Source organism: Gorilla gorilla, chromosome 8, assembly GCF_029281585.2.
Source record: "Gorilla gorilla gorilla isolate KB3781 chromosome 8, NHGRI_mGorGor1-v2.1_pri, whole genome shotgun sequence".
Classification (NCBI taxonomy): Eukaryota; Metazoa; Chordata; class Mammalia; order Primates; family Hominidae; genus Gorilla; species Gorilla gorilla.
Genome location: NC_073232.2, coordinates 53,811,603 through 53,834,785, shown reverse-complemented (window position 1 = coordinate 53,834,785; position 23,183 = coordinate 53,811,603). Strand labels below are relative to the sequence as shown.

The window sequence follows — 23,183 nt, the reverse complement described above, 5'->3', positions numbered from 1 at the left end:
AGGCTGGTCTCACTGCACCTGGCCCAATCCAATTTTTAAAACACTCTCTGTGGGCCAAACAAAATGTGTCTTCTGTCCAGATGTGGCCCACAGGCTGCCACCTTGCCACCTCTAGGGCAAAGCTTTGGACTATTACGGTTTTTAAAACTTTCTCATATTTGGCCCATTTTCTGTAACTAAAGCAAAAAGAACCGTTGGTCCCAAAGGGGCTGTTAAAAATGGGGTGGGGAGAGCCAGGTGGATAAAGCCAGGGCTCTGGAATCTGGAGGGATGGCAGGAAGAGATGTGCAAGAAGAAGAGCTTGGCTCTGCCCTGGAGCCTACATTTAGGCTTGAGGAGGGAGGCAGGAACCGGCTGTGGAAACAAGTGCATGAGTGTGAAGGTGACCTGTAGCCATCCTGGAAGGTGTCCTGGAGAAGGGGCCCTTGAAAACACCTAGGGATGGATGAGGGTGAGAGATGAGAAAATCCTAAGCAGAAGCAAAGCCACAGGCAAGTAGGAAGGAAGGACATACCAATACCGGATATAGTCTGGATTTGGTAAGAGAGCACAGGTCTAGTGGGAAATGAGGTAGACTGAGGCCAGACCTCAGGGAGCCTAGCATGTCATGTGGACTTGAATCTGAAGGCAGTGCTGCTGAATAAATTCACACGTCTGTTTTCTCTTTCTAGTTAAAATATAAACCGTTAGCCTTGAAGAGTAGTAAAATGGAGTGTGAATATTTACTCTGCCAGTTAGTAGCTGTGTGTTATCTTGACCAACTTGCTTAATCTCTCTGGCATCTCAGTTTCTTATCTGTGAAATGGCTTGATCTTGCTGGGCTAAGAATGTCAAGTGAGACGCTTATGGGCATAGAGCACAAAACCATGACCTGGCTTATCCTAGGTCTGCAGCAGATGTTGGTTATTGACCCTGCCCTCCCTGGTCAGGGACCACATCCTAATTTTTGAAGTCTTAGTGCTAGGCTATTAATAACTCCTTAATAACTAATTTATGGGTTGAGATATTGGACTATTATTTGAAAAACAGGAACTAAGGAAACTATCATATTAAATAGAGTTGAACTTCCTGCTTTGTCATTTACCCCAAAAGATTTCTCTTGTGTTTAGGTTCAACATTTTTGATCTATATCTGTGATTTCCAGTCACTTTGAAGGAGACATGTTCAAATCCATTCTATTCTGTTCCATGTAGATGTTAAAGGTACATTAGGGGCCAGGCACGGTGACTCATGCCTGTAATCCCAGCACTTTTGGGAGGCTGAGGTGGGCAGATCACTTGAGGTTAGGAGTTTGTGACCAGCCTGGCCAACATGGTGAAACCCTGTCTGTACCAAAAACACAAAGATTAACTGGGTGTGGTGGCATGCACCTGTAATCCCAGCTACTCAGGAGGCTGAGGCAGGAGAATCTCTTGAACCTGGGAGGCGGAGATTGCAGTGAGACGAGATTGTGCCACTGCACTGCAACTCCAGTCTGCGTGACAGAGCCTGACTCCGTCCCCCCCCAAAAAATAAAAGGTGCGTTAGGGGACATCTCTTCCATTGGCCATGACAAAATTAACTGAGATAGGAGGAGATGGAGTCAAGAGACAAAACTGGCTTTCCAGATGTTTGATCTAAGTGCCCCACCCTCCACCCTGCCCTTTCATGATGCAACCATCAGGAAACCTGGTGTTGATCTGCAAAATGTGCAAAACATTGAATTCATTTTAAATATACCCACTATTCCTCCATTTCAAAAAAGTTTCCTGTATTTTCTTTTCTTAAAAACACCCCTAACTTGAAAATTTGCTTCATCCCTTTGTCCCCTTCCACCCCACCGTCTTCCTCATTTGGGGATGCTCATGGTAGAGGGTGTATTCCAATCCAACTCTGAAAGATGCAAAAAGCATCAGCCAGACCGTGTAAAGGGAAAGGTCCCAGCCAAAATGGCTGGGGGGAATCTCAGAAGGATCTTCCAAATAGAGGTAGCCCGCTGGGCCATTAAATCCTTTTGCTTTGGGTTAATCCCACAGTGTATATCAGATCACTAGAATTCAGATGAAAACACTGCTGTAGTACTCAGTCTCCTCGCCAAATGATTCCAAAATATACGGGTTATAAATACAGAAAAAATAACTGAATTTGATATTTCTTAAGTGAGATAATCTGTTCCATTCTGTTCCTTGTGAATATTCTCCGTAATAGTCTAATAGTATTTTGTGCTCCTGGGGGCTGAGTGTGTTTTTAGCAACAATGCATTGGTTGTAAAATATGCATCCCTAACTATCTGGACAGACAAGAAAGAGGGCTCTAGTAAAAAGACTGAAGTTTTTTTTTTTTTTAAATGCAGATCATATGAATCACATAAATGATGGTGTCTTTAAAAATTATCAACAAGCTCTGGGTTTGTTTTTATTTCTTTACATTATAGGTCCTCTTTCTCACTCCACATCTTTGATATTACTAGATAAGTAATTCAAGAGACAGCCAAGCAGGTGTTCAAATCACTCCTGACCCCCAGAATTCCTTAAATGACCCCTTGAGGCAGTGGAGTAAAAACATTCTCAGCATGTCAGAATATTGAGATATCTCAGTTGTCTTAATTTTTTTTTTTTTTTTTTTTTGCCTTAATCTTTACAGGCTTTTTGTGTGTCCTTTTTTTTCTCTGCTTAAGCCAAGAGGAATCTTGCTTCAGTCTTGGCCATGAAGATTGGGGGACAGGAGGACAGGGTCTGCAGATTGTACTTACAGTTAATACAGTTCTAACTGCTCAGCTGTGCCAGCTGACTTTTCTAATTGGTCTTTAAAAGATGAATCTTTGTTGTCGTTTTTTTTCCTGAGACAGAGTTCCGCTTTTGTTGCCCAGGCAGGAGTGCAATGGCACAATCTCGGCTCGCTACAACCTCCGCCTCCTGGGTTCAAGCGATGCTCCTCAGGCCTCAGCCTCCTGAGTAGCTGGGATTACAGGCATGTGCCACCACGCCTGGCTAATTTTTTTTGTATTTTTAGTAGAGACAGGTTTCGCCATGTTGGCCAGGTTGGTCTCAAACTCCTAACCTCAGGTGATCCGCCTGTCTTGGCCTCCCAAATAAAAGATGACTCTTAAATGAGTAGAAGGAAAAAAAAGGAAGATGGGGCTTGGAATTCTCATATGGTAGTTAAGGGCATAACATAATATTGCTCTTGAAAAAATATAACATTTATATTTTTAAATATGGGCCTTTGACTATAACCTTTTATTCAATGAAATTCAATCAATATTTATTAGTATGTACCAGGGTACTATGGGGGATGATAAAGGGATGAATAAAATCAGCTTCTTTCTCTCTAGTTAGAGGAGATCAAACATGTTCAAGTTAGCCATACTTGGCAAGATTATATGGCCTCTTTCATACTGAAAAATACACTCACATTGTTAGATAGTATTCTTAGAAATTTCTATCGATACCCCTCCAAAACGAAAGATCTCTCATACAGGCAGTTGATTTAGGATTTAGGCAGTTGCATTAAGTATTTTACTATTGGTTTGTTGTCATCTCTGCAGAAAATTATCTAATTTCTAGGCATACTTGAAACATATTTAGTACCTCATTTTACAAATTTTATTTTATTGTCACACAATAGTGTGTAAATGTGTCCTGTGTTAAAGATGGTTGTATCGGTTATCTATTGTTGTGTAACAGATTACCCCAGATTTGGTGTCTTGTTAAAACAACACTTACTATCCACGGTTTCTGTGCGTGGCAAGTCTGAGTAAGGCTTAGCTGGGTGCCTCTTGCTAAGGGACTCTCAAAGCTGCAGTCAAGGTGTCCTCCCCAGCTGTGGCCATCTGAAAGCTCTGTAGAGGGAGGATCTATTAATACTTCAGGCCCACTCGCTTGCCTAGTGACAGGTCTCAGATCTCTCAGGCTGTTGGACTGAGGCCCTCAGTTCCTCTCAGGCAGTGGGTCTGGGTCTCCCTGGCTTCCTTGCTGGGCCACATGGGCCTCTCCATAGGGCAACTCAAACATGGCAACGGACTCCCCTCAGAGTGTAAGGTGTAGGAATGAGACACAAGCCATAGTCCTTTTATAACCTGATGCTGGAAGTGACATCCCATCACTTTTGCCTAATTCTGTTTGTTAGAAGTGAGGCATTATTGTCTAGCCCACACTCAAGAGCAGGAGATTATTATGAGGTTGCATATAATCTCAGGGGACCATCTTCAAGGCCACCTATTACAGCTGGCAACAGAGCCAATCACTTCAGTGTACAGCTCATCTGATGAGGGTTGAAAGGTATTCTTCTTACTCTGTTTTGCTTTTTTCCTTTTTTCCCTTTTATTAGTTGTTTATCTATTTATTTATTTTTGAGACAGAGTCTCACTCTGTCACCTGGGCTGGAGTGCAGTAGTGTGATCATGGCTCACTGCAACCTCGACCTCCCTGGCTCAAGCGATCCTCCCACCTCAGCCTTCCGAATAGCTGGGACCACAGGCGTGCACCACCGTGCCTGGCTAATTTTTTGATACAGTCTTCTTGGATGGTTCCTCCCAAATGTCTCCCCACTCTTCAGGGCATATAACTATAGATGACATACACAGTAGACGGCAGATTGCCTAATCTTTTGAAGATTTGTTAGTCTTACAGCATGTCAACAAGCCATATCGGGTCTTTTTTACATCTAATGTCTTGATCATTGCATTTGGAGAGTTTTGCTGGAAAGGGCATTGTGTCTGGTTAGATGAGAAATTGGCAGAGAGAAATGAGGAAGGAGGATCCTGCAGGTGATATAAACAGGCTCCTTAATGCATAAGAAAATAGGCATGTTTGGGCTGGGCGTGGTGGCTCAAGCCTGTAATCCCAGCACTTTGGGAGGCCAAGGCGGGTGGATCACCTGAGGTCAGAAGTTCAAGACCAGCCTGGCCAACATGATGAAACCCTGTCTCTACTAAAAATACAAAAATTAGCTGGGCATGGTGGCACATGCTTGTAGTCCCAGCTACTTGGGAGGCTGAGGCAGGAGAATCGCTTGAACCCGGGAGGCGGAGGTTGCAGTGAGCCGAGATCATGCCACTGCACTCCAGCCTGGGTGATATAGTGAGACTCTGTCTCAAAAAAAAAAAAATGAAAAAAAAAATGAAAATAGGTATGTTTCATGCACAGTGGTTGAGGAGAGGCTTTAAATCATGTTGGCATACGCCCATGGAAAGAAGACCTAAAAATCCACATGAGAGGGATTCTTGTCCCAGGTGTGTTTCTCATGAGTGTATCTACAAGAGGTGAGCATCTCCTGGCCCTCCTTCCACGTTGTGTATACGTCAGGAGAGCAGCTGGTCTGCCATCTTTTAAATTCTGTGCAAGTTAACTGTTTTGTGAGAAGACTCATTGATCTTTCTTTCTGGAAGGGTGCAGCTTGGTCTTCAGCAAAGTGCTCACAACATACATGTGTAGGCATTAGAGCTTTGAGAAAAAGGTAGTATTAAACAGATACTGGCCAATGTTTTTTTAATGCATAATGATGTTCAGTGATACTGGTTAATTTTTAATAATGGAAATTGATTTATGGGGTGGCTTCCCTGTTAAACCTAGTGGGAACTTAAAGAAAAGGGGTCTGGATTCAAATTGAGGAGCATGCATCAGCAGTAAGACATACACATGGGGCATGTTGTGTGTTTTTCTTTTTTTAGCCTTGAATGTAACCATGTACCACGTTTCTCCCAGTGGCTTCATGTGTGCTGTTCCCTCTGCCCACAGTGTCCTGTGTTCCTCCCCATCTTCCCTCACCTCTTAACTTGGCTGCTTCGTTTTCTTTCTCAGGGTCTGAGCAGAGAGACCTTTCCTGACCACTCAATTTCAGTCATCTCCGCTTCCACCCCTTGCCCCATCAATGCCTCTTCTCGTCCTTTTGCGTCAGATTTTGTTTACTATCTGGCTCTTCTACCCAGTCCACACATACATGACTATCCACTCTAGAAGAGTAGGGGTTTTGTCTGTTTTATTCCTGGCTGTAACCCCAGTGCCTGGCATAGAGTCGGTGTTCAATAAATATTTGTTGAACTGATAAAATCACTTATGACCATTTTTCATTATATAAACCACATTTAGCTAAGGGCTTACGTTTACTGTCCATCTCCCCCACCTTGGCTGCTGTATGACTCAGAGAGGCTTGTTCCCCAGCTGTTCCTAGTGCCTAGCACAGCTCAGAATAGATGCTTGCAACACTGAAGATGAAAGAGTGAGTGAACTCTCTGACAAAGGACTAGAAGGAGTGTGAGCTGCACTTCCCAGGAAAGGAGCAGGAGACTCTGCCTGGACCCTGTGTGTTTCTGAAGGGCAGCACCATGTCTTATCCATCCTTATCTCTAGCTGATACTCAGCCCAGAGCTTGGCACAGAGCAGAGAGTCAATACAAGGTAATTGGATAAGATTGAATTGAGTTTGGGAAAAGCTTGAACAAAATCTCTCCTGACAACAACACTGGATGAAGCTCAGCTTGTGAATGCTCTCTTAAAGGTGGCAGAGATGGCTCCTCCTGGATTCCCTCCTGTGATTGTTTTGTCAGGATGCCTAGTAGTATGCATCTATTCATTCATTTATTCATTCTTTCTTTAAGCTCCACCTGCAAGGATGCAGAGCACAGGGCATGGAAAGCTGCACAAGTTTTCAGCCCCACCTTTAGAAAGCATGTCTTGAGGAAAAGTTAGGCTGTATTCTCTGGCTTATACAACCTCCCCGAGGAGGCAAAAGAGTTGGACTCAGGCGGTTGTAGTTGCTTGAGTCTGTCCTTTGTGTTGGCCTCCACACCACAGTCGTTGAACAGGAGTAGAAAGAGCACCAACTGTGGTTGCAAATTGGCTTTTGCATTAATCCTGGCTTATTGAAAAACACTCAATATTTTTCCAAACTGAATTTAGGGCTTTTCACTGAAGCCTGAATCATTTACTGCAGCAGAGCATATCACTAGTCTAGGAAAAACTAGAACTTATAAATACAAAGTCCGTTTAAGTAATCCAATATAGGATAATTACATTATTAAATAAAGCTATGGGTCTCAAATTATCCCACTGCCTTTGTACATGTGAGGATAATAATGTGAACTGTGCTAAGTGAACAGAGTAAAAAAAATTTAACAAGAATGGAGTGTGTCTAAATCATATGTTTATGTTTAAACAGAGGCTACAGAAAACAGGAAGATTTACTCGGTTTGTACATTAAAGTGTCCTAAATAGGCATAAGGCTGTCAGTGATTCTCGGAAGACTGCTCTTCTAATTAATGGCAATGGTATATTGAGACTCTGTGCCAGATGACCAGTAAGCTTTAATAATTCAGATTTTCATACACAACAGGGGCCAAGGGTTTTCTTCTTCCTTTGAGGGTCTTTATGGGATAGACTCTGCTGGACGATGTACCTGGGCAGAAGGTCATGTGCCTGCAAAAGTGGATGAAAAAGGCTGGGCATAGTGGCTCATGCTTGTATCCCAGCACTCTAGGAAGCTGAGGCGGGTGGATCACTTAAAGGTCAGGAGTTTGAGACCAGCCTGGCCAACATTGTGAAACCCTGTTCCTACTGAAAATACAAAAAATGGCTGGTCATGGTGGCACAAACCTGTAATCCCAGCTACTCGGGAGGCTGAGGCAGGATAATCACTTGAACCCGGGAGGCAGAGGTTGTAGTGAGCAGAGATCGCACCACTGCACTCTAGCCTGGGTGACAGAGACTCTGTCTCCAAGAAAAAAAAAATTAAATGGTCAAAAAAATCAGATGTTAAAGTAATGGTCGAGTCATTCCGGATTGGGTGGTGGTTGGGTTTGGGCTTTATTGTTACTGTTTTTGCTTTTATTGGGTGTTCTTACATATGGCTTAACTGAGCATAACACTGGAATTGGGCTCATTTATCTTCTTTGTTAATGTTTTAATGGCCAGAGCTAACTGGGTGCCAAGCTAGCTTTTATTATGGCAACCTGAAAGGAGTTAAAAAAAAAATAGACCATGGAGTTTACACCCTATTAATTTGGCCAGAGAAAAAGTAGGCAGGCTTAACTAACACTGATATAAGTAAAGCCTCTTCTTTGCATATCAAATGCTTGACTGTTTAGAGAGAAAGTGTGTAGGACACTGGGATGCAATTTTCTGCTCTCTGTGTAAGTTGTCTTTAATTTTAGGGAGGAAAAAGGTACATGCATGGTAAGCCCAAGAGGAAAGAAATGGAACAGGGAATTATGAGAGGGTGTTTCTAGGACTTTCCTGGAGATGGTCAGGGGAGCAGGCTGCAGCCGACCAGGTTTTAGATTAGTGTGTATTAAAAATGTATTTAGGAACATAAAATATTTAGGATTTTTGAATTACTTGTTTGATACGCAAATGCCGTTGGCTATAACCATGAAGGATGGTCGCGTTACATTTGACAAAGCGTGCCTCAGAGCAATCTTCTGTTTGTTTACTCCCTCCTCTTGTGCCCGGATGGATTTCCAAAATTCATCGAGCCACAGGCGTCAAAGATCTGGTGAGCAGGATGGAAAAGGTTGGAAGAGGAGGGGCTAGCTTGGGAAATTAGAACCCAATACACTAAAGAGCCTCCATGGCAAATCATTTCATCATGTTAAGGGAGTCAAATTAAATCTTAGCACATACTTCAGAGTCTATCTTCATTGCTCTGACAACAGAAAATTCTTTACATTTTTAACTAGCACATGAGTGGTGATTTCTGCCGTCTTTCTTTGGGAACAAAAACACGATAAAAATTAAAAATTAAAATCCTTTTTGTGAAGTGACTTGAAATCCCATTCACCCCAGGGAATTGGCAGGAGGTGGGGAAAGGTGCATTTGTCCCAGGGAGGGAGTAGGTTGGGATGTGACTACTGTCAAGGTTTAAATGACCAATTTTCCAGAAAGAAGATGATGCTACCATGCTGGTTTCTGGTTCCACTTCAGTTTTTTCATCTCTAAAATGAGTTAAGACCACCTACCTCAGAAAGTCCTTATAGGGATTAGATGGGATAATGTCTATTAAATTTGTAGACTAGTGTCTGTGTCAAGTAAAGCATCTCTGAGTTTTCTGCAGCTGTGTCCTTGAGAGCTGGGGAGGATGAGAAACCCAGGTATTTAATTTTATTATTATTATTGTTATCTTTTATTTATTTATTTATTTGAGACAGAGTCTCACTCTGTCACCAGGCTGGAGTGCAGTGGCACGATCTCTGCTCGCTGCAACCTTCTCCTCCCTGGTTCAAGTGATTCTCCTGCCTCAGCCTCCCAAGTAGCTGGGACTACAGGCGTGCACCACCACACCCAGCTAGTTTTTGGGTTTTTTTGTATTTTGTATTTTTAATAGAGATGGGGTTTCATCGTGTTGGCCAGGATGGTCTTGATCTCCTGACCTCGTGATCTGCCCGCCTCGGCCTCCCAGAGTGCTGGGATTACAGGCGTGAGCCACCGTGCCTGGCCTCAAGCTTATTATTAGGTTGGTGCAAAAGTAATTGCGGTTTTTGCCATTGAAAGTAATGGCAAAAACCACAATTACTTTTACAGCAATGTAATAATTGTCTTCTGGTCCAACCTTCCCTTGGAGATACCCAGCAGGAGTTACAGGACCATTATTGTTCCTAGACAAAGAATTAAGAAGAGTTAGGAACATGCACAGTTACCCACAAGGGACATTTGAATCCCGCTTGCCCTCCCTTCATTTTCTGCTCAAGAGATAATATATAATAGTAATCACCATTATTTCATGGATGCCTACTCTGTGTTGACCATTGTATTGTAACAACTGCAGCATCCTAACTACCCTATGTAGTTGGTTACTTTATCCTATTTTCCCCATTTTTTTTATATGAGACCTTGACAAGTCCAAGAATAACATAGACTTGCCAGGGTCTCATCTAAAAAATGAGGAAAATAGGCTAAAATAACACAGTAGAGCTGCACTTGAACCTCAGTCCATCAGACTCAAAAGCCAGGGCTTTCTCAGCTCTCCCTTAGTTTCTTCCAACATGGAACATTCAGAGATGATGTACCATTAAAATAAGCACTTGGTGCTTTGGGCCCAACACAGACCTTGGCTCTTTGGGAAGTACAAGAGAAGTGGAAGTTAGGCAAGGAAACCTGCCTCTAAAAAATATTTGCAATTGAGGTATTTACTGTAGAAGACAGAATTATGCAATTCAGCATCAAATACTAGTGCCTAATAAAGATTTAACATTATGTCACAGGTAATAAGAACAGTAAGTCCCAGTTCAGGGACCAACTTAGATGAGATAGCTTTTTATTTTGCCTAATAAGGACATTCAAAAACAACTACCAGCATCTTTTGATATCATCATTTCAGAGAAAATAAAGGATATTATAATACCACATGAAAGAAACGAGAAGGGATAAAAGTCTCCAGCGGAGAGGGTGTGGAGTCCCTCCATATCAGGGCCACTCCTTTCTTTTCTCTGCTTTCTGCCCTGGGAGGCTGACCTATGCGGGCTCCATTAACAGAGGCCCTGGGCGCTGTGGTTTCCAGTGGGGTTTACTCATAGAGGTGCTGGGAGCGGGAGGAAGGGAGAAGTGTGGAGGCAGGTATTTATTCCCTGTTGCTTCCCTTCAGGCTGGTCCCTTCAGGCTGGTGGCATCCCTTTAAGGAAGAGTCACTGTGTTTGGTAGAAGGGTCTTCTCTATTCTGGTAATCACTCCCACCCCTCTGTGGCCCTTTAGCCCAGGAGTGGTGACGGCTGAGCTGCTCTAGCCCAGGTTCCTGTACTGTGTATCTCTTATGCTTCCTTTACATCCCAACACCTCTGTCACTTGTTCCAGTGTAAAACCTCCCCTTGAATTATTATTACTATCATTATTATTATTGAGACAGGGTCTCAACTCTGTCACCTAGGCTGGAGGGCAGTAGCACAATCATGGCTCACCGCAGCCTCAACTTCCTGGGCTCAGGTGATTCTCCCATCTCAGCCTCCTGAGTAGCTGAGACTACAGGCACCTGCCACCATGCCTGGCTCATTTTTGTATTTTTTGTAGAGATTGGGTTTTGCCATGTTGTACAGGCTGATCTTGAACTCCTGGGCTCAAGCAATCCACCCACCTTGGCCTCCCAAAGTGCTGGGATTACAGGCATGAGCCACCGTACCCGCCCCCCAACTTGAATTATTATTACTCAAGTATTCCATTGGTTTCCTGTTGGGATTCTGACTGATACAAGGAGAGTCCTTGAAATCTAGCAAGTTTAGCTTAATGAAGCTTGACTGCATTGTCCCCATTTTTCTCATTTCACCACTGACCAGTGAAAGCTTCATCTTGTTTGATCCATATTACCATCCTCTCTTTTCTGACTTTCTTGGATTCCAAGTGGCAACTACTTATCTGTAGCGTGAAACCTTTTTACTCCCTCTGTAGATATCCCATTAGCAGAATACACTAATGTGTAATGGGGAGAACAGTTGGGCAAACTGGTAGGTACCTCAAATTGCAGTGTGTCTGAGGGAGGCTTGAAAGCAAGGGAGTGGCCAAACCACCCAGGCTTCGAGGTGGTACATTCTTCCCCCTACCTGTCTCCATTGGTGCACACCAGAGGCACATGCACCTGCCAGGAATGGTTCCATCAGGACACAAGCTGAAGTGGTTGTAGTTAGTCTGTCTAAAAGTTGACTCTTAACAGATTTTCTTCATTTTTAATTTCTATCTTGATGAAAGTTTGCCACCCTCATGCAACTAGTTGGACTAGTATTTCGGTGTCACAATTTATTTAGCTAATACCTCATGTTGTTGTTTTTGTGGTCCCAACATTTATCATGTTTCAAATGCTACAAAGTACATTTTGAAAGCCTGGGATGTTCAGGGAAGATTGAGGTGAGTATGCCACGCTTTCCTGTTCTTGTTCCATCCCCTCCCTGCCAACCCCTCTGATATTACACTTGTGCATTTATTGTCCTTGGGACGCTAGGTGATTATAGCTCTCCTTACCAATGATCTGTTACTGGGTACAACATAGTATGATAAGAAAAGTTCATGTTCTTTCTCTGGAGGGATGGCATATTAGTAAGCATATAGGTTCAGCTGTGTGTAACAGAGACTCATATTATAGTTGCTTACATATATTGGGAGTTCAAAATCTCTTATCATGGTACAGACGTAGATGGCTCACAGGGCTAGTGTGGTGGCTTTGTTCTGTGAGGTTGTCTAGGGACTGGGCTCCTTTTTCTCCTGAGCAATTTGCCCTCATTCTTATGGTACAAAGCTACACTTATTCCGTTTGAGGGAATTACATCCGGGAAGGACATCACTAATACTCACATCCTGTAGTCATAATTTGGTCACGTGACTGCACCTGGCTGTAAAAGGAAGCAGAAAAACGACGCCTTTATTCTCCACCCAGCAATTTAGCAGTTTATTATTAGAAAGGAAGAATAGATATTATGGAGAGGTTAGCCACAGTTGGGAAATGTTAAAGTCTCCTTGTACCAGGCAAGATATTTTCTTACAAGTAAGTCAAAGGGAAGGCTGTGCAGTTCCGCTGAGCTTGAGTTGACTCTGAGGCATCCAAATTGATAACAAGGGACTAGAGTGTGGATGAATTTTTGGAACCAAACAGTACAATGTAGTCATGGGCTTTAGAGGTGAGCGCTGGAATCTCCATAGAGAATGATTTCTTTAAGGAGTGATACGCAGAGAAAGAAGACCACATCCCAGATTGCATCTAAGTATATGTTTCATACATTTTCCCAGTTGGGAGATGGAATGAGGAAGAAGAGAAATTGAATAAAGCAAAGAAATATAGAGGTGATAGATGTTGGGTAGGTGTTCTCCAAGGGTCTCTTGCATATGTACACATCTTGTGAGCAAAGCCACTGACTGTCTGTGTTCTGGACTGTCTTTTCAAAGATCTTTATATAGTGAATAGCATTGGAAGACAAAGATAGTGTTTTTCTTTAGAACAAGAGCAGGCATGCTTACTGTCCAGTATTAAAGATACAGGTTCTCGGCCGGGCGCGGTGGCTCACGCCTGTAATCCTAGCACTTTGGGAGGGCGAGGCGGGCGGATCACGAGGTCAGGAGATTGAGACCATCCTGGCTAACACGGTGAAACTCCGTCTCTACTAAAAATACAAAAAATTAGCCAGGCGTGGTGGCGGGCGCCTGTAGTCCCAGCTACTCGGGAGGCTGAGGGAGGAGAATGGCGTGAACCCAGGAGGCGGAGCTGGCAGTGAGCTGAGATGGCACCACTGCACTGCAGCCTGGGCGACAGAGCGAGACTCCGCCTCAAAAAATAAATAAATAAATAAATAAATAAATAAATAAATAAATAAGTAAATAAGATACAGGTTCTCTATGCTCAGGACTCTTCTCTGGTAGTGCACCCCATTGTGTGAAAAGGTATCATCTATCCCTCTTCACATCTCCTTTTGGGAATTGAGTATTAAAGAACCACCACAAACACTGGTACATTGACTATTGCTATTACTGTGAGCAATAAACCATTTTTTGTCTCTGGCCAGGAGTCTCATGGCTTCTGCCAACATCCATGAAACTGGCAGGCAAACTTGGAAGTCTGCAAAAAGGGTAAAAATCTCAGACCCTTCACAGTTCTTAACAGGAAGGAGAGTTTCAAGTCAAAATTAGGGTTGTTCATTACCAAATGCTACAAAGAAGTTAAAGAAATTGAAGAATAAGAAAACGCCTTGGGTTAGTGACGTGGTACCATGGCTCTCAAAGTTTTGGACTCAGGACCCTTTACACTCAACTTATTGAGGGCCCCAAGGAGCTTTTGTTTATGTAGGTTATACCTACTGATATTTACTACAGTAGGAATTAAAACTGAGAAATAATTTTAAAATATCTATTAATTCATTTAAAAATTATGACATCCACATGCACAAAAATACATCAAGCTGAACCTCATAACTTATACACAATTAAGTGAAAATGGATCATATTTCTAAAAGTAAAATGTAAACCTATAAAACTTTTAGAACAGAACATAGGAGAAACTCATTATGACCTGGGATAGGCAAAGAGTTCATAGATATAATGGCAAGCCACAATCCATAAAAGAAAAAAAATCTAACTGGACTTAATCAAAATATAAAACCTTTGCTTTGTGAAAGACACTATTACGAGAATTTTAAAACAAGCTACAAAATAGGAGAAAGTGGTTTCAAACCACATATTTGACAAAAAGTTAAAAGAACTCTCAAAACTCAAGTGTAAGAAAACAAATAACCAAATGGGCAAAAGACTTAAACACACATTTCACCAAAAAGGACATGCAGTTGGTGAGTTAGCACCTGAAGAAGATGTTTGACATCATTAGTCATTAGAGAGGTGACCATTTAAAACACAATGAGAAACTACCACATACATATTAGGATAATAATTATTAATTATTAATAATCAATTAATTAACAGTGATAGTGTCAAGTACTGGCAAGGATGGGGAGCAACTGGAACTCTCATGCATTGCTGTTGGGAATGTAAAATGGTACAGCCACTCTGGGAAACAGTTGGGCAGTCTGTAGAAAAATTACATCTATACTTACCATATGACTCAGCAATCTGTCTCCAAGGTGTTTACTCTAGAGAATTGAAAATATGGGTTCACACAAAAACCTGTGCGGGCATACCTTAGAGATAATGCAGGTTTGGTTTCAGACCACTGCAAGAAAATGAATATCACAATAAAGCTAGTCACATGACTGTTTTGGTTTCCTAGTGCATATAAAAGTTACATTTACACCATACTGTAGTCTGTTAAATGTGCGTTAGCAATCTGTCTAAAAAAAAAGTACGTACCATAATTTAAAAATAGCTTATTGCCAATAAATGCTAAAGATCATCTGAGTCTTCAGCAAGTTGTAATTTTTTTTGTTTGTGGAAGATCTGGGCTTGATGTTGATGGCGGCTGACTGATCAGGGTGGTGGTTGCTGACGGTTAGGGTGACTGTGGCAATTCCTTTTTTCTTTTTCTTTTCTTTTCTTTTCTTTTCTTTTTTTTTTTGAGACAGAATCTCACTCTGTCACCCAGGCTGGAGTGCAGTGGTGCAATAATGGTTCACTGCAGCCTCAACCTCCCAGGCTCAAGTGATCCTTCCACCTCAGCCCCTGAGTAGCTGGAACTATGGGTGTGTACCACCACACCTGGCTAATTTTTGTTGCTGTTGAGATGCAGTTTCGCCATGTTGCTCAGGCTGGTCTCAAAATCACAAGTTCTTAAAATGCCATGCATTGGTTGACACTTCATTTCACGAAAGATTACTCTGTAGTATGCAGTGCTGCTTGATTGGATTTTACCCACAGGTAGAATTTGTTTCAAAATTGGAGTCAACCCTCTCAAACCCTGCCACTGCTTTATCAAGTAACTTGACGTAATATTCTGAATTTTTTGTGGTCATTTCAGCAATGTTCACAAATCCCAGCACTAAGGGAGGATGAGGAAAGAGGATTGCTTGAGGCTAGGAGTTTGAGAGCAACCTAAGCAACACAGTGAAACTCCTCTCTAAAAAAAAATTTAAAAATTTAGCCAGGCCTGTAGTCCCACCTATTCGGGAGGCTGAAGTGAGAAGATAGCTTGAGGCCAGGAGTTCAGGCCATATGGTGCCAATGCACTCCAACCTGGCCAACAGAGCCAGACCCGACTCAAAAGAACAAAAACAAAACAAAACAAAAAAAATTGTTGACAGCATCTTCACCAACAGTAGATTTTATGTCAAGAAACCCCTTTCTTTACTCATTCATAAGAAGTAGCTCCTCTTCATCTATTCAAGTTTTGTCATGAGATTGCAGCAATTCATTCACGTCTTTGGGCTCCACTTCTAATTCTAGTTATCTTAGTGTTTCAACCACCTCTGCAGTTACTTCTTCCACTGAAGTCTTAAATTCCTGAAAGTCGTCACCTATGAGGGTTAGAATCAATTTCTTCCAAACTTCTGTTAATATTGATGTTTTGACCCACTTTCATGAATCTGAATGTACTTAATGGCATCTAGAATAGTGAATGCTTTCTAGAAGGTTTTCCGTTTACTTTGCCTAGATCTATCAGAGGAATCACTGTGGCAGCTATAGCTTCATAAAGTATATTTCTTATATAATGAGACTCGAAAGTCAAAGTTACTCCTTGATCCATGGACTGCAGAATAGACGTTGTGTTAGCAGGCATAAAAACAACATTCATCTCTTTGTACATCTCCATCAGAGCCTTGGATGACCAGGTGCATTGTCAATAAACAGTCATATTTGTAAAGAAATCTCTTATTCTGAGCAATAGGTCTCAACAGCAGGCTTAAAATTTTCGGTAAACCCTGCTGTAAACAGATGTGCTCTCAATCCAGCTTCGTTTTTTCATTTATAGAGCACAGAGAGCATAGATTTAGCATAATCCTGGAAGGCCCTAGGATTTTCAGAATGGTAAATGAGCATTGGCTTCAACTTAAAATCACCAGCTGCATTAGCCCCTCACAGAAGAATCAGCCTGTCCTCTGAAGCTTTGAAGCTGGCATTGACATCTCACTATCTATGAAAGTCCTAGATGGTCTTTTTTCCCCAATATAAGGCTGTTTCATCTTCTATTGAAAATCTGTTGTTTAGTGTAGCTACCTTCAATTATCTTAGCTAGATCTTCTGGAAAACTTGCTGCAATTTCTACATCAGCATTTCCTGCTTTACCGTGTACTTGAAAGTTACAGAGGCAGCTTCTTTCCTTAAACCTCATGAATCAACCTCTGTTAGCTTCCAACCTTTATTTTGCAGCTTCCTCACCACTTTTAGCTTTCGTAGAATTGAAGAGAGTTAGGGCCCTGCTCTGGATTAGGCTTTGGTTTAAGGGAATATTGTGGCCTGTTTGATCTTTCTACCCAGACCACTAAAACTTTCTCCATATCAGCAGTAAGTCTGTTTTGCCTTCTTATCATTTGTATGTTCACTGGAGTAGTGCTTTGAATTTCCTTTAAGAGCTTTTCCTTTGCATTCACAACATGGTTAACTGGCGCAAGAGGCCTAGCTTTCAGCCTCTCTTGGGTTTTGACATGCCTTCCTCACTAAGCTTAATTATTTCTAGCTTTTGATTTAAAGGGAGAGGCATGGGACTCCTACTTGAACACTTAGAGGCCATTGTAGGGTTATTAAGTAGCCCGTTATTGTTGAGTCTTATGGAATAGGTAGGCCGGAGGAGAGGGAGATAGACTGGGGAAAAAGGCAGGTCAGTGGAGCAGTCAGAACACAAAACAGTTGTCAGTGAAGTTTGCCACCTTATATCTGCATGGTTTGTGGCATCTCCAAACAATTACAATAGTAATATTAAAGATCACTGATCGGCTGGGTGCAGTGGCTCACACCTGTAATCCCAGCACTTTGGGAGTCTGAGGCAGGTGGATCACGAGGTCAGGAGTTTGAGGCCAGCCTGACCAACATGGTGAAACCCCGTCTCTACTAAAAATACAAAAATTAGCTGGGCGTGGTGGCACATGCCTGTAATCCCAGCTACTCGGGAGGCTGAGGCAAGAGAATCGTCTGAATCCCGGAGGCGGAGGTTGCAGTGAGCCGAGATTGCACCATTGCACTCCAGCCTGGGCAACAGAGCAAGACTCTGATTAAAAAAAAAAAAAAAAAAAGATTACAGATCAACATACTAGATATAACAATAATGACAAGTTTTGAAATACTACAAGAATAACCAAAATGTGACCTGGAGACACAAAGCGAGCACCTCCTGTTGGAAAAATGGGGCCGATAGACTTGCTTGGCAAAACTTGCTTCCCACAAACTTTCAATTTGTAAAAAATGCAATATCTGTGAAGTGCAGTAAAGTGAAGCACAATAAAAAGAGGTATGCCCGTACATGGAAATTTATAGCAGCTCTGTTTGTAATCACCAAAATTGAAACAACCCAGATGTCCCTCAGTCAGTGCATGGATAAACAAACTTTGGGACACAAACATACCATGGATACATAAGAACTCTGCAGAAAGGAATAAGCTATTGATACAAGCAGTGACATGGATAGATGGATCTCAAAGGCATTATTCTTTGAGGCTGCTTTAAGAAGCAGCCTCAAAGATTTTGTACTGTATGATTCAATTTATATGACATTTTAGGAAAGAAAAAACTATACCAAGAACAAATCAGTAGTTGCCAGGAGCTGGTGGGGAGTGGAGGGAGAGGGTGACTACTAAGAATTAATATGAGGGGTTTTGAGGGTGAGGGACTAGTCTGTATCCTGACAATATAGTCGTGGTAGTTATATGAATCTATCCATGTGTTAACATTCGCAGAACTGTACACCAAAAAAGGAAATTTTACTGTAAGTTAATTTAAAAATAAAATTAAATAGCAATATAAACTCATTATGTAAATGTAACGCACTTTTGATGAAAGTTAACCACATTTTCAAAAACAACAAAAAATTAGTAAGAACAGTGGCATTGTTTTACATTTTTTGTAAATCTCTTTACTGTCTAGCTTTATATAGAGAGCGGAGTTCTCATACCTCCTTCTGCATTCACTCTGTTGTAAAATCACATGTCACATCATTTCTGGAAAACCCTACTATACATACACTTGAAAGAGGATGAGAGTGAAAAAAGCCAGTAATGTCTTAGTAGTTTTAGGATCATTGTTTTGACCCTGTGGACCATCTGAAATGGTCTCAGAGATTCCCGAGGGTTTCTGAACCCACTTTGAAAACCAATGATATAACACATTGTTCCAGATTTTATTTTCATAGCATCTTGACTTTTATTTTTCTGGCTATATCCACATGTTCCCTGTGTTTACTTAATGCCTATGTTCAAATTGGCCCTTTTTTTAAACTTAAATTTATTTAAAGAGGAAACTTGCTATATCTCCTATAAATAGAAAACCAGTATCACCTTCCCATAAATAGTAAATACAAAACAAATAAACAATGAAAAACTTAATATACATTTTAAAAGTTTACTTCTGGGCCGGGTGCGGTGGCTCACGCCTGTAATCCCAGCGCCCTGGGAGGCCAAGGCAGGCAGATCACCAGAGGTCAGGAGTTCGAGACCAACCTGGCCAACATGGTGAAACCCTGTCTCTACTAAAAGTACAAAGATTAGCCAGGCGTGATGGCGGGCACCTGTAATCCCAGTTACTAAGGAGGCTGAGGCAGGAGAACCGCTTGAACCTGAGAGGCAGAGGTTGCAGGAGCTGAGATCGTGCCACTGCACTTCAGCCTGGGCGACAGAGTGAGACTCCGTCTCAAATAAATAAATTAATTTAATTAAATTAAAAGTTTACCTGTGAACCATCTAAAATCATCTCTGCATGCCACGGTTTGGAAAACACCAATGTAGAGAAGAAATAACAATGATCATGATAGCTAATTCTGACATGCTACTTCATTTGTATCAACCCATTGAGTCCTGGCAATTACTGCTGGACAAGGCAGACAGAATTATTATACTTTCTACAAAAAAAGAAAAAAAAACTTTGAAGTACAAGGAGGTTGAAGAAGTTGCTCAGTGTTCCACAGCAAGTAAATTCCGGGGCTGGAATTTGAACCCAAGCAATCTGGCTGCAGGGTCCAAGATGCTGTCTTGGCAGGTAGGAAACCTGGATCTTTGTTCAAGTCCTGCCGTCAGTTGGTTCTTGGACATGTCACTGAACCTCACTGTCCTCATCAGTAAAATGAGAAAGGTGAACTAAATCAGTGTTACAAGTTTAAATGTCTGGTGCCCACGGGGGCCAGATAGTTAAGGGAAAACTAGACTGAATACAATGCAATAGGGAGTGGTGGGGATTTTACATCTTGTCTGAAGAAGGCAGCTTCTATCAGTTTCAACTGTTTTTTATTTTTATTTTTTTGGCCTTTATTTTATTTTATGAGAGAAGATTGAGGTCTGGGTATTTTTGCCTAAAGTTTCCCAAGTTTTAGAACACTTGGAAGGGCCTGCCATGCACATGGGCTGACTGGTTTGTGACTTCTTGACTGGATGAGCTCCTCTTGACTTAGAGGATTTATGATTAAATGAGCTGTTTTTAGACAATGGTAGAAACCAAATCCAAATTACAGAAATAGGCAGTTTCAAACAATGACGAAAGGGGATAAGGACTTAGAACGTGGCTCAACACAGCTTACATAAATATTGATTAAGAGCTGGGTTAATTGAAAAGCCAAGGTACATTAATAGAATAATAAAGTGTATTTCTTTGTGTTCCTTTTGTGTTGTATTAGAGTAAATCAGCAATATTTATCCAGTGCTAATTCTCAGTTTGCAGAGAGCTAATGTAATCATGAGATGAGCTTATTGAAATTCTTTTCTTAGACATAGAGACTTGCCCAAGAATGGTGAGTATTAGGAACTTTAGTCAGCACTTGCTCAGAATAGTAAATGCGAACATGTGATTTATGCCATTGTGTGCACAAAGTAATGTTTCCTGAGACATTTTCTATATATATGTTGGCTAGTTTTTGTTTTCTTGTGGTGGGAGGGGGGTGTTGGCTTGCTGTTTCCCCCTCCTCTCCTTATCAGATTTCCTTCTATGGCGTTTGACAATGTTGCAGGGCCAGTTTCTCTGTGAATCCACAGTAAAACATACTGGTGGTTTCACAATTAAGCCAAACTTGGGTTTATGGCTTATGCATGTTTATGTGAATTCCTGCATTTGTTTTTATGTGTGTGTGTGTATTCATGAAAGATCTGTTTGAGAGAGGGAGAAAAAGGGAGGACAAAACCTATAGACTGAATCATAAAAGATGGGTTTATTCATCAATGACATCATAAGGATAGTATTTTCTCTTGGTTAATAAACTATTTGTTTGGAGGGTGTTGTAAGCCATCCAGAGATAGTCATGCCATTTCTTGGAAAAGATCTGAAGCAACTAGTAATTGAAATGATAATCATTTGATCAGAGAGCTATTTGAAAATAACACTCATCTACAAACTTGTCTCTTCTGGGAAACCGTATTTAGTCAAAATGTTGCCAAATTCTCTCTTTACTAATGTTGAGACTGATACACCTAATTATTTTCCAGTACATTCTAAACTTGATTTCTGGTGTCACCTGTCCAGAAGCTGTTCCTATATGCTTTGAAATAATATCTAGCCTGACTTTATTCTGACATTTAATAATCACCATGAAATAGCTATAAAATGCATGACAACTACAGATCTTTTATTTCAAGAGGATGGTGTGGTGAATCTGAGGGAAATCATCCGTTGAAATGGTACTTTGTAATGGGCCCCGTTGTTTTTAAAGTACTTAAATTTTTTCTTGAGCGCACGATAAAAACACAGTTTCCACTTTGTCTCCCATTTAGTGGTAGTTCATATTTAATCATGATAAGGGAAAGGATTCCATTACTAAAGTTTTACTTTTCATTTTTGATAGAGTATTTGTTACTCTGCTGCTGCCTAATAGACTTTCTTCTCAGAAGCAGCTTGGAACTCAATGAGGAAAATTGAAATTTTAGATCCTACCTTAAAACATCAGAAAAAAAAAACAACAAAAAACCCTCAACCCAGGGCTTCTTCTTATGTGAAGCTTACCCTAATAACCTTTTTTTGTTCGAACTGGAGAAGTGTGTGTGTGTGTGTGTGTGTGTGTGTGTGTGTGTGTGTGTGTGTGTGTCGGTGGGGCAGGGAGAGGAGGAAAAAGTCATGTTTGGGGAGGAGGAAAAAGTCATGTTTAACAGCAAAATTAGCCAAAATCAGTTGTGAATTCCTTTTGTTTAATAGCTTTGAGACATCTTCCTGTTGTTGTTTGTCAAAAATATTTCTAAGATTTTGTAATCTTAGGGGTTTTCACAGCCAAGCTTTCTTCAGAAATGTGAAATAAAAGAAATGAAAGAAGTCAGTTCAAGTTGAAATGTCAGATGCTTAAATAACTTAACTTAAAACCCAGTGAGATGATCTTCTTGAGCCTTTTCCAAAGAATCTTTGGGTGAAGGGGCCTCCCTTTGTTCCATGTATGGATGTCTATTAAAGATCTTGCTGAATTAATTCTGAGTCAGAAAAGTTGGTTGTTTCCTAGAAGCAATTAGAGATGCTTAACATTCAAATTTATGATCCAGAGGAGAAACTTGCATTTCAACTACTTTTCTTAAATTCAAAGACTTTTTCCTCACTCACCCTCTCACCCTCTACCCCATCTGTATTAAAAGAAAAAATCAGTTCATTTCTCAGCTTACAAAGTTTTTGAGAAACATGAGAATGTGTAAGTTTCTTTCAGTGGGAAGCACATAACATTTATGAAGTATTTCTTTTGGGATTACATCACAGTTTTATTTAATTTTTAGGACAAAAGTTAAATTCAATATTTGTGTATAAGCCAAGGGAAAATGTACCATAAACATAGGAATTTGGGGGTGAGTCAGAGTTCCAAGAATCCTAGATTTACTTAGACCATTTATGTAGAGACAGGCTCACCATTAGTCATCTAGCTTTCACTTTTTACATTTGCAATTAATTACACCTAAAAACTAGCTTTCACCCAAGTGGTCAGCTAGGTAGAGTGTGAACTTGGGCAACCAACATTAAAAATGGCTATTAGAATTACTGTCCTATTTTTGGATACTTTCTAATTGTATAACAAACATAAAAATTATTCCTTAACTAAACAACTAGCAGTGAAAAACCATTGAAATGAAGTGAGTTACCAAAGATTCTGTGTCACCAGGATGCATACAGTCTCCTTGCATTAGGTTAAATCACTCACATGGCATTTCAGATGGGCCTTGTGGAGAGTGGATCATTTCCCTCAAACCTATAAATAACGTTTTTTGTTCTTCCCCAACCACCTCTTGTAGGATGAAGTCATTGCTGTTTCCGAAAAGGTGATTGTGAAGCTTGAAGACCTGGTCAAGTGGGTACATTCTGATTTCTCCAAGTGGAGATGTGGCCTCCATGCTGGACCAGTGAAAACTGAGGCCTTGGGAAGGAATGGACAGAAGGAAGCTCTGCTGAAGTACAGGCAGTCAACCCTAAACAGTGGACTCAACTTCAAAGACGTTCTCAAGGAGAAGGCAGACCTGGGTAAATATGACTTGTAATTTTAAATCTAATGTGTGGGCATATATAGTAACTTTTCGGTTGTAGATTTTTCTGGAAACGCTATCATTTATATATAAATGTATTTCAAATTTCTTTAACCTCAAAGGGTCCTAAGAATATGGATGGAGAGATGACTGGATGGGTAAGGGATGAGTGTTACCTGTTGGATCAAAGGACCTTTTATGTATGGACCCTTGTGCTGGGGTGATACAGTGGTTCTAAACAA

General features: G+C 41.1%; 1 protein-coding gene across 1 annotated transcript in view; it reads left to right on the top strand.

Annotated features, from left to right (window-relative positions):
• The window catches only part of ARID5B (AT-rich interaction domain 5B), a 195,564-nt gene that overhangs the window by 16,204 nt on the left and 156,177 nt on the right, over positions 1–23,183 (top strand). The window contains exon 3 of the mRNA XM_004049457.5: positions 22,714–22,939. Coding sequence (XP_004049505.4) covers positions 22,714–22,939 — 226 coding nt within the window. The remainder of the gene's footprint in view (positions 1–22,713; positions 22,940–23,183) is intronic.